Source organism: Aulonocara stuartgranti, assembly GCF_965226115.1.
Source record: "Aulonocara stuartgranti genome assembly, chromosome: 6".
Taxonomy (NCBI): Eukaryota; Metazoa; Chordata; class Actinopteri; order Cichliformes; family Cichlidae; genus Aulonocara; species Aulonocara stuartgranti.
Genome location: NC_138944.1, coordinates 1,247,546 through 1,261,943, shown reverse-complemented (window position 1 = coordinate 1,261,943; position 14,398 = coordinate 1,247,546). Strand labels below are relative to the sequence as shown.

The following is a 14,398-nucleotide window of genomic DNA, read 5'->3' as shown; positions in this document are numbered from 1 at the left end:
CTCGCGGGCAGCGTCACACATGGAGAAAACATCGCTCAAAGAGAGATAAGTGAGAAGAAGGCCATCATGGATGTCAGCTCACGAGCTTTGTGTATTTGAAATGTTGTTTTTCTGTAATTAAGGACTTTTGATTGATTGATACTAAGTACAAGAGCAGATTTTGATGTGATGTTTTTGTTTTATTGTTTTCTCACAGGTTGTCAAGACCAGAATAAACCGTGTTTTATAATTCTACATCGTGCCTACATCAATCCTTCAGGGTGCTACGGTACGAGTGTCCCACTTACAGATGTGAGGTTCCCATCCCACAAACAAGTGTTACAGTTTGTTTGAAGTCTGTTTACTTTTTTAATCACTTAAGAATAAAACAAAGAAAGAAGTACAGAAGTCCTGCCCTTCACTTTATACTCCACCCATCTTCTTATATGCAGAGTTACTGGAGCGTGTTAGGTACACTGTGGCCTGGTCACCAGTCTGTCACAGAGCTACAGACAACCCTTTGCACCCACAGACAATTTAAAAACACTCCTGACTAAGCGTAACTCTTACACACCTCTGTCTCCAGCTCCTCCTACATCGTCCGTCTCCTCGCGTTGCGTTCAGTCCTTCTGATGCTTCAACATGAAACTTCTCTCATTCCCTTCAGTTTACCTGCTGCCTTTGTTTGACACTATTTCTGTATCATCAACAATTTTTATTTATTTCACTTTATACTTTAATAACAGAACTTAAGGATAAATACATAAATAAATAATTTAAAAAATGAACAAAATCAACAACAACAAAAACAAAAACAAAGGGAAGTCATCCTATTCTTTCTTCACACACCAATCTTCAAGTTACAGACAGCCAGCTTGTAAACGGGGACCAAATACAATCATATTGATGCAATTTGTCCAATAAACCACGAGTCACTTTTTCGTAACTGAGCCATTGTCTTTAGCCACTCTTCATAGGGAGGGGGGCTCTTTTTCCACCAATGTCTTAGCAGCACCCGTTTGGCCGTAGAGCCAGAATAATCCATCTTTTTGTATAACTGGAAAAATCTCCATCAGAAAGTTCTGTGGTTATACCAAGTATGGACAGTTTTGGTGAGATACCAAATCTCCTTTTCAAAACACTGAAAATTACCTCCATCATGTTTTCCCATCAATCCCGAATGTCAGGGTCCTGGGACTGGGCGACCCAGGATCCCTGAGCAGTCATGTATTATATTATTATTATTATTATTGTTGTGTATTTTGGTGTTGCTCCCCCTTCCCTGTGCTTGTGTATATGTGTGTGTGGGTGGCTGAGCACTTGTTTATAGGCGGCGTCAGGCCTGGAGGGTGTGGCCCTGCAAGGGGACTGGCCACACCCGAAGCCACACACCTGCTGCTGATCAGGCCTCGTCGGGGGAGCTACTTAGGAGAGAGTTGGAGCTCCCACCGACGCGGGATCATTTCCTTGAGACTCCACGTTAGTCGTCCCATTGAATTGAGTTAATGTGTGTAAGTGTATGCCCGCGGTTATTTGTGTCCTGACGGCTGCGTCTATTGTTTCCCGCAGGAGGAGCGTGGAAGGCACGAAGAGCAGCGAGCACCGGGGGGTGCTGACACGGGAGCGGAGAGCACAGAGACACGAACTATTCACGCAGAGACACGACACGGGAGTCTGGGAGAACACGGGGATTTATTGTTGTTTTTGTTCCACTCTGTAAATAAACACACTGTTTATACATAGAGCACCGCGCCTGGGTCCTCCTCCTTCCCCACATCCCCACGGTCTGCCAGCCAGACCGTGACACCGAAGTGCCGAACATCTCCATAAGATACGTAAGATCGAAGCGTTTTGACCATCACATCTCCAACATTCGTCCGTAGAGGCCAGGTTCCATTTATACAACTGTTGTGGTGTTCGATGCCACCTATGGACTATCTTAAGTTGAATAAATCTGCTGCCTGTTTCTTTATACGTAGTATTAACATTTTGAAAACATGAATCCCGTTCAACTGAAGATATGTCCAATGCCACGTCCTGGGCCCAGTAGCCCTTAACTTTCAGGAGAGGGTGAGCTGACCGTTCTTGCAATAAATGATAAATCTTAGTGGTGATGCCTTTACCCAAGGGTGATTTTGAGAGCAGGACTTCCACAGGGCCGCCCACAGGACAACTCAAGGGGGTTTGCAGCCACTTCGATAATGAACTATGTATTTGGACATATCTCCAGAATTGGTTACGCTGCAACTTATATAACTCCACAATTTTATCAAAGCTTAGAAAACATTTGGTCCCACAGTCAAATAAATCTGCTACATAATGCCTACTTTACTGTAACCAGTCAACCGATGTCCCTGCAATTAAAATTATTTTATTTGACACTATTTCTATATTTTGTCTTCCATTTGTGTCCTACGTGTGAAGACTCTTTTTCTGCTGTCAGGTGGAGTTGTGGGCGGGTGCTCCACCTGTTGGCAGAGTCTCCTTCTTGCCAATCGGCTCTGGGAGCTAAAGGAGGAGCTGTCGCCCGCTCGGTGGTGAATCAGCCCACGATGTCTTTGCGTCTTTGTCAGTGGCTGTCTTCCAGTCTGGCCCTCACACCAACCGGTCGCAGCAGAAAGCTGTTGGCTTTTCTACTGTAGGGTCTTCACCTTACAATATAAAGCACCCTGAGGCGGGCGTTGTTGTGATTCGCTGCCATACAAATAAACTGAATTGTTCATTTATTACAGGAGGTTTAGAATAAATTCATTCACATAAGAAAATATATATCGCCTTGAGGCGACTTTTGTTGTGATTTGGCGCTATATAAATAAAGATGAATTGAATTGAATTGAAATTGAATATTGAGGCTTCCTCCTCAGAAGGATGTAGCAGCAGGTTTGGTCCTGATTATATTCAGCAGTGACCTTTGCTGCTGACTGTTTCATAACCCGGAGTCATCCTGGATCCTTCATGTTCCACAGCAGCGTGACAGGAAGTTTATATTACTGCAAGGTCCTGACTGGTGCTGAATCCCCACAGTGTGTCTGAGTGTGTCTGTGAGTGTGTGTGTGAGTGTGTCTGTGAGTGTGTGTCTGTGAGTGTGTGTGAGTGTGTGTCTGTGAGTGTCTGTGAGTGTGTGTGAGTGTCTGTGAGTGTGTGTCTGTGAGTGTCTGTGAGTGTGTGTCTGTTGATGTGTGTGAGTGTGTGTCTGTGAGTGTGTGTGTGAGTGTGTGTCTGTGAGTGTCTGTGAGTGTGTGTGAGTGTGTGTCTGTGAGTGTGTGTGAGTGTGTGTCTGTGAGTGTCTGTGAGTGTGTGTGAGTGTGTGTCTGTGAGTGTGTGTCTGTGAGTGTGTGTGAGTGTGTGTCTGTGAGTGTGTGTCTGTGAGTGTCTGTGTGTGTGTGTGTGTGTGTGTGAGTGAGTGTGTGTGTGAGTGTGTGTGTGTGTGTGAGTGTGTGTGTGTGTGTGTGTGTGTGTGAGTTTCATGTGAGGATCATATTTCAACAGTGCATCATTTTGGCCACACCCCGTCCCGACTGTTCACAGGAGAAACTCTCTCACTCGTTGGTGTTCGGCTGAAGTGCTGCTGCTTCTTTGATGGACGCTCAGACCAAATCAGGGAAAGTTTACCTGCAACCCCACAAACCTGGAAAAGTAAGTACAGCTTTCATTCCTGCTGTTTCTGCGTCGCTGTGAGCGTTCAAGAGCTGACAAAGTGGGGAGGAAGCTGTGTTTTTGATTCTTTTATGACTGTAGTAACGACGAGAAACGGACATTTCTGTAGATAACTAACTAAAACGGGAGGAAGATCAACATTTTGTCACACTTCATTTTGATTTGACGGCTGAGAAAAGGGAAAAACCGAAGATGGGATCTCAGTGTTTCTGTGGCTCGGGGAGTTTGAACCAACATGTTGAAACACAGCTTCACATTCCAGCACAACACAAAGTACACACACACGCCGTGTGAGCTCACGACTCCTTTACGCCACGAGCACACCCACAACACCAACCCGAAACTGTGACTGAAAAATGGAAAAACCACAGACGATCATTTTACTGAAGGGCGAGCTGCCAAACGTTTACCTGTAGTAACGCGTTCCTGCTTTTATTGTGAAAGGACTGAGATCATAGGTGAGCGCAGGGTCCGTACTCATGTAGGACACGCCGGACGTGACCTCTCTGATGCATGGCGTTCATAAAGGAAAGGCTCAGGCTGACGCCATCGAGGCAGAAGGTGGAGGAGTTCTACGGAGGACCAAGAGTGCCCAAAGTGAAACACATGTTTGAATGAATCCAGTGAACAATTATTCTGTAAAAAATCTAATTTAATATTTAAAGCATGTGTAAGTATTTCACTATTTAACTCATTATTTCACGGTTTCACCCATCAAAGTCAGGGGGCGGGGCTAACCCTGATCTAAAAACCAGTCAAGAACACAGAGTTTGTACTTCTCAGCTTTGAACTTGGCAGGTAGAGTCAGGAGTGTGGGCTCATGAGGACAGGAGGACAGCTCAGACTGAGACATCAGCCCTGCTTTGTTGTTTTATCCCTGCAGTGTCCATGTTGCCATGGAAACGGCTGTCTGTGAGGTTTTGTTGCATCGTGATCTGGGATCGATGCGCCATGACCTGCAGTTACAGTGACTGGTGTAAATGACTTCAAGATGAGCTGCTGCACATAACGATGCAATAATTAATTAAACTGTAAAACAATGAAATGTTTGAATATTTTAAATAATTTATTGATACATATTTATTCATTTCATTTGACACTCTGGGCCCTCCGTAGCCACAGCCTTGTTTTCCTTTGATAAATTCTCATGTGGCGTGTCCTGTTTGTACGCAGCACGGCGCTCACATCTCTCTTTGTCCTCAGAAATGGAAGCCGGTGTGGTTGTCTCTGACGCCCCCCAGCAGCAGTGGAGTGGGCCGACTGGAGATCCAGGATATGGGAGGTAAACAGCTCCACTCGTTATGTGAATGATGAAAATAACAGTGATAGTTTCTTATTAGTTACTGAGCGCTCACATCAGTAAAATAAGACTGAAGCTCACTGATTTCACACCAAGCCCAGTTTATTTCCAGTCCAGCTGAACCCAGACTGGGGGAGCAGGTGCTGGAGCAGCTCTGTGTCATCTCCCTGGATTATCCGTCACATCACGATCACGTCTCAGGTTTTATCCTGTTCCATTTTGATATTTGAGGTGATATTTAATACGTGACACTAAATGTCAGATTTTCACAGTTTAATCAGGTCAATGAAACGCTGTGGGGAGCTCCAGGGCCGTGCAGAGATGTTTGAAGGGGCAGGTGCTCAAGCCCCCCCGCACGCGCCTGCCGAGCTCCACCTCAGGTAACATTTACATGCAGATCCGTGCACGTAAGTTTTGGAGGAACAACATGGCGCTGATTCAATCAGCAGAGCCAGTTAGTGGCATTCACATTCAACAACAGACTGATGCTTCCAGATAGGAAACAGGGGTTCATCCTTTCATTTGTCACCTGTCGGTAGCTGGAATACACCTTTGAACAGGCGGTGGAGACAGATTTTACGAACCACTGTATTGGTTGGTCATAATCCTGATTACATAAGAAAGCAATGATCGCAGCAGTGGCTCTAATCCTGCACGTGCAAACATGGACTCACTTCTGGAACTGCAGCTTTGATGTTGATGCTCTATTTACAGACACAAAGTGCAGATTATAAAGAAAAACTCTCAATCATCCTCTGATGTTGTGATTCTCCAGACCTTTTCTTTACTTTACCCCTGTGGGACGTCTGCACTGTCCAAAATATTCAGCTTAAACAGAAAAACATAACTAATTAAATATTTCTTTCATGTCTTTAAGTTAAACTCAGCTTTCGTGTTCAGTGGAGACGCTCAGCACTGAAAGCCGGCTTCATATCAGTTCCTGGGGAGCTAAAAATAAAACCACACGAGCACGAAAAGGCGGGGAATCGTGTCATGTTAGGGATGCTGGTGGTGCTGAACGCATGTCATGCATGCAGCGGCGGGCCGAGCATCAGCCGCTGAACACGAGCACCGGATCTGACGCTTTAACAGAGCCCGGGATGAGGGCGATGTTATGTAAGCTCAGCGGCAGCATCTGCACAGTGAACACATGACATGCACGTTTTACGTGGACGACACACGAACATCAGAGAAGAGTTTGTGAACGAGGACCGGGCCGAAGCAGAGAAACGGCTGCCAGCAGTGGTCTTTAAAAGGTGCGATCAACGCAGAGGCCAGAAAGTGTCCGACACGGTGAGAGCTGCTCGTCACAGAACCTCAGTGCTTCCTTCAGTCCTTTCTCTGTGACCTGCACACAAATACATGCAGGGATGCTTCACAGCTTTAATGCTAACAAAGATGCTCCTCGCCTCTCACCTGCAGAGATTCATGAGTGATGATAAAGATCATAAAGCGTCTTGACACGACTGTTGCTGTGATTTGGCGCTGTATAAATGAAACTGAATTGAACTGAATCTGGGGATGAGAACAGTAATCTCTCTGTCATCTGCAGATACACCAGCTAACAATCCTCACTGCTGCCACATGTGCGACAATACTGACCCCTAGTGTTCGGTCGGGTTTTTGCATGGTGACGTCTGGTCGACTGAAACTCATCTCAGATTCATCCTGATGCCACTTTTAGCAAATTACGTTCAGCTGTGAGGGAGATGCAGTAGAATCAGCAGTGCAAGAGTACTGATGTTACAAAGGAAGTAGTAAAAGTAAATATACTTTCAGGAGTACTTAGAGGGGGACCAGAGGCCTGGGGGAGCAGCTCCTGCACTCGTCTGGACCAAGAGTTCAGATGTTCTGCAGAATCTGCTGCAAACACATCAGACGTCACCTAATTTTGTAATAATCAGCAAGTCTCAATACACGCCAAGCACACTTCAACCAAACTGAGGTTAAACATTGACTCAAGCATTGATCCAGTGTCCAAAGTCCAGCGTGTAACCGAGTTTTGCTGTTTGCTTTGCAGGTGTGTGCACACAGGAATGTTTGAGGTTGCACAGGTTCGCTGACTTTTGCTCACAAATACACAAGTGGAGTAAAAATAAGAGAAGTTTGAAGTTTCTATGCAGTCAGTGTGTTTGAGCTCCAGAAAGAAAGCACGAATAAAGCTACACTAACAGGAAATTATTTATCTGGAGTTCTTCTTCTTCTTATTAGTCCTTTATTTATCCTGGTAAAAAATCTCATTTCCAAGAGAGACCTGGTATCATAGCAACAAAAGTCAAAATACACGTACCACATAAGTATATAACATCCATCCATCTTCTTCCGCTTTATCCGGGCCGGGTCGCGGGGGCAGCAGCCTAAGCAGAGAAGCCCAGACCTCCCTCTCCCAGACACCTCCTCCAGCTTATCTGGGGAAATATAATCTCTCCAGGGTGTCCTGGGTCTGCCCCGGGGCCTCCTCCGGTGGGACATGCCTGGAACACCTCACCCAGGAGACCCCAGGGGGCATCCTTGTCAGATGCCCGAACCACCTCAGTTGGCTCCTTTCGATGTGGAGCAGCAGCGGCTCTACTCTGAGCCCCTCCCGGATGGCCGAACTTCTCAAGTAAATAACATTTTAAACAAATACAATATCCTGTACAAACATGTGAAAAATATAAAATAACAGATCAAATTTAGAGCGATGTTAAAAACAATCACGCTGAGTTATTCTCTCGTTCCAGTAATAAAACATAAAGCACAATGGTGGACAGTATCCAACCTCTTTAGGTAGCGGGCAGGTGCGTTCATAAAAAGCAGGTCACTGTAATCCAATAAAGGTCAAAAAGTTGCATGAATCAAGTGTTTTCTCACTTGGAGGGAGAAACGTAGTTTTCACTTCGACACCTCTCTCCTGCTTCTTCCCTGCTCAGTCAAACTGGATGTCTGACGTTAGCTGGAGTTTAGAGAAGGTCTGCAGTGTTGTTGTCATCTGCATAGAGGCCTCAAAGACAGAGGGACGACATCACTGCTAAAATATATAGTTCAGTCCGGGAAAATCATCGGAAACATCCATGTGCGAGCTGCAAAGCACCTCCACCTTCCAGAGGTTCTGCTGACAGCATACATGCCGTGTTGCCAGGTCTCCTTCTGTGCTCCAAATACTCCAATTTCTGGAACTGGGATGCCAGTTTGGGTTTTTTCAAGCCTGCTTTTGAAACATTCTTCACTTTCTGTTCTTCAGCTTCGGTGGCCTGAGGATTTCAGCTTTGCTATTAAGAGAAGACGAGGTTCTTTAAATCATGAGTGCAGTGTGCAGGAACGAGAATCAGCAGCTCCAAGGCCATGGTCCTCAGCTGGAAATGGATGGTGTGCCCGCTCTGATCCGGGATGAGTCGCTGCCTCGAGTAGAAGATTTGAAGCACCTCGAGGTCTTTTCACACATGATGGAAGAGCAGAGCACGAGATCAACAGATGGACTGGTGCGAACGCCGAACCGAGAGCCCTGAGTGTAAAAGTGAAGCTTTACTGATGATCTACAGTCACCTTCTGCTCTGGGTAGTTACTGATAATGTGGAAATGATCTTCCTCTGAAAGATGAAAGGAGGAGCTTGGAGTACAGCTGCTACTCCTCCACATCAAAAGAAGATGGTGGCGGATGCTTGGATGCCTGCTGGGATACTGGGAGGAAGCACGGAGGCAGACCCTGGACTGACCTTGAGGTTATATCTCAGCTGGCTTGGGAATGCTTGGAGTCCCTCTTGATTAGTTAGGAAGAGGTGGATGGACGGGGGGGGGGGGTCTGGGTGTCTGCTGCCCCCATGACCCAAAGCTCGATGGATGAACCGATTCACAGCAAAATGTATCTATAAAAGATGAATGTACTCCGATCTGACAAGTGACATAAACCTTCATTCTTTGCCAGCAGGGGGCGACTTCTTTGATTTGAAAAATGATTTTGAGTACAGGAGTTACATGATGACTTTATCGTGTCTGTCACTGGTCTCAGAGCTTCGTGGATAAAACAGGATGTTTATCCCTTAAATTATGAGTCAGATAAACACGAGTCTGCAGGCTAACGCAGGTCGAGCTTGTGGCTCGCAGGTCTGCGTGAGAGTGAGTATGACAGGATGATTCAGTGCTTAATCCTGTCTTTACAAACAGATTCATCTTTAAATATCACTCTGCCTTTTCCTTGTGACGAGTAATATTGGTGTTCAGCTCACTCACACACACATTTGAATCTTACTTAAACCAGAGCTCAGCCACAAACACTCCCACACCTGCGAGTGGAAGTATCGCCTGCGGCTGTTTGACATTCAGGCAAACATGTCGCCTCACGTTTCTCCACCCGGAGAAGAATCGTGCGCTCTGAGCAAAGACTCGTCGGGTGGAAACGGCCGCAGTGCAGAGTGCGCACGAAGCTTATTGTTTGAGTCGCTCTGGTTTGAGAGGAAGCCGTACAGGCCGCGTGATTTATGTCTGTCAGGCGTTCGCCGCCGACTCAGCTGTAACGCTCTGCCTGTTTGTGCACGGTGCATCCTGCAGGGGGCGATCTCGCCACTGGGGTCAGAAAACACGGGGACCGGAGGGTGAAGGTGGTCCGACTGTCTGAGTTGATCAGCGTCCTCAGACTCCCCCCGAACGCTGAGGCCTGCCCCATGGTGAGCCGTCATACTCTCACGTTTCCAGTCGTCAAAAGTCGAAAAGACGCTTAAAGCTGGTTTGTGTCTGCAGGAGAACATGTGGGCGTTCTGCGTGGAGACTCAGGACAGGACCATGGTGTTCGCCGCACTCAGAGACGACTGTGCCGACTGGGTGGACAAACTGTGCCAAAGCACGTTTCAGGTGTGAAGGACACAAATGTTCCTTCTCTTTACGTTTCACACAAATGTGCAGCTTCATGATTTCACAGCTAATTATTTAAGCTTGCTTCATTCGCTCTCTCAGAAAGGAGGCCGTCCACGCTCCAATCAGCCCCAAATGGAGGAGAACCAGATATACGTCTCAGTAGAAGAAGGTAAATTCTTTGCTTTTGTCTTCTCCAAATACTCAATTCCGGTTAAGAGCGCCCCCCATGGAACAGGACGAGCAGTTATTGCATCCCCTAGTTTTGATACGTTCACATAAACGTGAGTCTGGGAAAATTTGACACACGCTGAGCAAACAGTGAGCTACAGGGATGTACACGATACTGCAGAAATGTAATATTCAGCTCTCTCTGGCTGCTCAGTAAAAGTGGACCGTAATAACCTTCCTAACATTCAACATGCACTCTGACGTAGTGTTCAGAAACATCCTTAAAGGAGCACAGAGAAGCCGAGCCTCACACTTTTTGCTCATGCTGTCAGTATTTATTAACTGCATGTATTTAAACTGTGTTAAAATTATCACATCAGTGTTCTGCTTCGCTTTATTTGCATAGTAATGAATGACAGACTCTCCTCCCTGTTTACAGCCTCTGAGTTCTGGGTGGCGATTCAGAGGACGGAGGCAGCGACCCGCTGCGGCCTGCAGGGGGCGTACTGGCTGCAGGTGGGACGGGAGGCGCTGCTTCTGAAAGAAACCCAGAAGAAGAAGGTTGTTCACGAGTGGCCGTACGAACTCCTGAGGCGATACGGGAATGATAAGGTGGGGGCGATCGTGGCTCAAGAGTTGGGAGTTCGCCTTGTAATCGGAAGGTCGCCGGTTCGAGCCCCGGCTTGGACAGTCTCGGTCGTTGTGTCCTTGGGCAAGACACTTCACCCACCGCCTACTGGTGTTGGCCAGAAGGGCCAATGGCGCGATATGGCAGCCTGGCTTCTGTCAGTCTGCCCCAGGGCAGCTGTGGCTACAACTGTAGCTGCCTCCACCAGTGTGTGAATGGGTGGATGACTGGGTGTGTAAAGTGCTTTGGGGTCCTTAGGGGGGACTAGTAAAAGCGCTCATGGTCACAATGTAAAGGTGCTTTTTGTATCACCTGTTGCATGTTGTTATTACATCTTTCACCACATGGGGGCGCCATTTTATCAGACTGTAAGGAGAAGCAGGAAAAGTCAGTGTTTAGCCTGAGATCAGGACTCAAGCCCGACAGCAGGGAGGTTTTGGAGCTTTTTTATGGAGCTCTGAATCCGTCAGCTTTACTGGTGGCTCGATATCGTCTGCAGGCGTGCGCCTGAACAGAAAAAGAGCAAAAGTGTTAGCACTCTCCAGGAACCGTGCTTACGTTTGCCCGTGTTTCACTTTTATCATTTATATAAAATGATCAAATGTGGTTGTGTTTGGTGATAATTCTTCAGCCATATCTCGCCTCCACATGCGTGTGGGTACCAGCTCTTCCTCCCCTGCTGGGTGCTGGATTAGCTTGCTGCGCCATCATGTGGTGCAAAACGGTGTTACCGAAAAGTCTGGCTCTCTTGCTCTGATGTTTTCACCTGAAATTCTTTCACATTCTTGTTAAAGTTCAGTTCATGATGGAAGCTTTAAGTGAAACTGAAGCCTCACAAGTGTAAGACGTTTATTTTCTCTCCTCCTCCCAGCTGACCCTAACCATCGAAGCCGGGCGGCGCTGCGACTCCGGTCCTGGAGCGTTCATCTTTGAGACGCCGCAGGCTGAGAAGATATTCGCCCTGATTCAGAGCACCATCAAACTGAAGACTTCATCGACCAACCAAAACCCAGAGGGAGAGAAGGTTGCGGTAACCAACATACAGACTCATTCGCCCCTCCCCAAAGTCCCCGATATGACCAACATGGCCGCCATCCTGGAGAACAAGCTGAGGACAGAGGAGAGCAGAGAAGAGAGCGCACATGCTCGGGAAGATCACCCGCCTCCTATCACCCTCATGCCACTCCCACTGGTCCCTGCTGGCTCCTCTGCAGGTAACCATGGAGACCAGTCAGAGGCCATATACGCTAATCCGACTGATTGCATCCGGCCTGTAACAAAACCCCCGCCTGTCAGAGCCACGTATATCGACCCTGCGAGCGTTCTTCCTCTCAAACCCCCATGTGCCGCTCCGCATCCCCCCCCTCGCGCAGACGACCCGGATTCGGTCTACTCGGAGGTGTACGACAAGGTCGGCCATCACCAGAACACAGACAACGTCCTCCAGAAAAAAGAAGAAACGAAGGTTTCAGCAGAGGGTGACGCGGTCTACGCCCAACCCGGCAGACGGAGCGAAGTGTCTCTGAAAAGCGAAGCCAAGGCCGACCCCTTCGCTCATCTTTACGCTCATGTCTGTAAGAAAGCACCGTCGTCTAGCCCCTCGTCATCCAATGACAGCACCCCCTCCTCCTCGTCTCCTATCGCCAACAGGAGCACAACAAAAGCCTCGGATTGTCCGCTTGATGATGTAATCTATGAAAACCTGGGCATCATTTAACTCTGGTGTTTAGAAAACATCTGAAACCATCATTGACATTCTTCATAGTAAAATTGTTTGAAAACTCGTGTTACCGCAGCTCAGGCGATGTAGGCTGGACGTCGGAGGAACTGCCGGTTTTGAAAGGTCAGGGATCAGATGTTTGAGAAACTTCTTGCTTGCTTCCTAAAATATGAATATTTAATCATTAAGACAGGTAAATAAATAAACCTGCATGAATGTGATTTATGTTAATGTATCTGTTTATCTGCATTTTTATAAGTTTAGCACGCCCGTGTTGCAAATTCATACTCTGACTGATTTTTCCACATAGAAAACTTCTCATACACGATTTTTACATATAAAACTGTAAACACGCTTGTTTGGTTACGATGCACAAATGTATGCTGCAAAAATGTCCCTGAGTCATGTTACATACGTGGGCCTTACTGTGTTTCTGTGTAAATATAGGAGCTATGACAGGTATCGCCATCATCTGTTACCGTAAGTGTTATTGTGCTTTATTCTAATATTGTGCTTTAAATAAAACAAATATATGACACTTTTGCTCCACTGAGTCAATCCTGGTGTTTTTAACACTAATACACATATAAGAACAGAAGATGTTTATTCACATAAGCAATCGGGAAAGGTGGAGTGTTGGCGTCGTGTTCAAACACCTGATGAATCAGAGTAAATATTTACCACACTGCACCGCTGCCTGAGGCCCCTCCCCCACCCGCCACTTTCAGTCAAGACCAGGTTCAGAGACAAACGAGAAGCAGCAGACCGGGTGAGTCCCCATGTCCTCGAGACCCCCCAGCTTTGTGGAGTCTTTCATAAACTGTTCGTGCTGAGTCTGAAGAGGGTCCCAGTGCTCACACCTCGTCCCTGTACCAAAGACACCGCGTCCCAGTGGCCCCCACGATTACAGCCTGTGGCACTGACCTCCCACGTCACAAAGACCCTGGAAAGACTCACCCTGGACCATCTCTGACCTATCAGATCAGGATCCCCTTCAGTTCCCCGCCATCATCTACCTGCTCAATCGTGTCTGTGTCCACCTGGACCAGCCGGCGAGCGCTGTGAGGTCATGTTTTTTTACTTTTCCAGTGCATTCACTGGAGAGGAGGATGTTGTCCAAGATGAGGACAATGATGGATAACACCCACTCTGTAACATGCTGGGCAATCACAGGTGCACGCTCAGTGAGAGACTGAGATTACCCATAATGCACCACTGAACGACACAGGAAATCATTCCTGCACAACTCCTCCATCTAATGCACAGCACACAGTGCAGGAGTTGCAGCCTGCAGCACGTCCTCCACAGTGGAAATAACAAAGTTTCTCTGTAATAATCTGGATGTTTATAACTAACATATTTGTACATATTAGAAATATTTCTTGTATATTGTAAACTTTGTAATATACTGTATTATTTAATTAGTTCAGTGTGTTACTGTGTTTGTTGTTGTGACTGTGATCACAAAATTCTTTGCGGATTAATAAAATATTATGATTCTGATTTCATTTAAGTCACACGTTATACATTCATTTATTTCCTTTAAATTTAATCGACGTAACAACCTAAAGCAACAAAACCAGAAGCGTGAGGATGGGAGGGTGGAGACAGCCTGATGCACTGATGAACTTTGACCAGCAGGGGGGGATGTGCATCACGCACAGATAAAACAGGAAGCCATCACATGACGTGCTTAGACATGTACTTCACTTCTTTACCACAAGGCGGCACTGCTGGACTTTCCAACACTCCAACATGAACTGTAGACTTAATTTATGGTTAAACAGTGAAACAAAACCTTTGTGGATAAAATGTTTTGCTTTTAAATGACTTTTCTTTGACTCAGTTAATAGAAAAAGATTCACAACACAGCTTCATATGTGGCGGTGGAGGCGCCTAAAACTGTAGACTTGGATCTGTGCGCTCTGGTCTGGTCGCACACCTGAGGGCGTCGAGGGGAAACATAGCCCTCTGTAACTTCAGCCTTTCTTTTTTAAATCAAATGTTCGTCACTTTGAGGTTATCTGCTCATCGTGTGCAGACGTGCTGCAGAGATGATCCGGTGACAGCTTTCTGTGACTGAAGCCGAACTAATGCGCGATAATCCTAAAAGAGG

The 14,398-nt window shown here is 46.7% G+C and overlaps 1 protein-coding gene and 1 long non-coding RNA gene across 3 annotated transcripts; both read left to right on the top strand.

Annotated features, from left to right (window-relative positions):
- The first annotated feature begins 1,179 nt into the window (after positions 1-1,179).
- LOC309708019 lies at positions 1,180-1,723 on the top strand. The gene is made up of 2 exons (XR_014277154.1): positions 1,180-1,458; positions 1,549-1,723. It is a non-coding gene; the product is annotated as an uncharacterized lncRNA (long non-coding RNA).
- Positions 1,724-3,486: 1,763 nt separating this feature from the next.
- On the top strand, positions 3,487-12,820 carry dok1a (docking protein 1a). Of its 2 annotated transcripts, none has more exons than XM_082535632.1 (7): positions 3,487-3,615; positions 4,840-4,918; positions 9,464-9,579; positions 9,653-9,763; positions 9,866-9,935; positions 10,374-10,495; positions 11,434-12,820. In XM_082535632.1, exons 1-7 carry the CDS (start codon positions 3,559-3,561, stop codon positions 12,277-12,279), a joined length of 1,401 nt encoding a protein of 466 aa, XP_082391758.1. In that variant the 5' UTR covers positions 3,487-3,558; the 3' UTR covers positions 12,280-12,820. The 2 variants fall into 2 exon arrangements, with proteins under 2 accessions (XP_082391758.1, XP_082391757.1); XM_082535631.1 differs by having other exon boundaries at positions 10,374-10,546.
- The last annotated feature ends 1,578 nt before the right edge of the window (positions 12,821-14,398 follow it).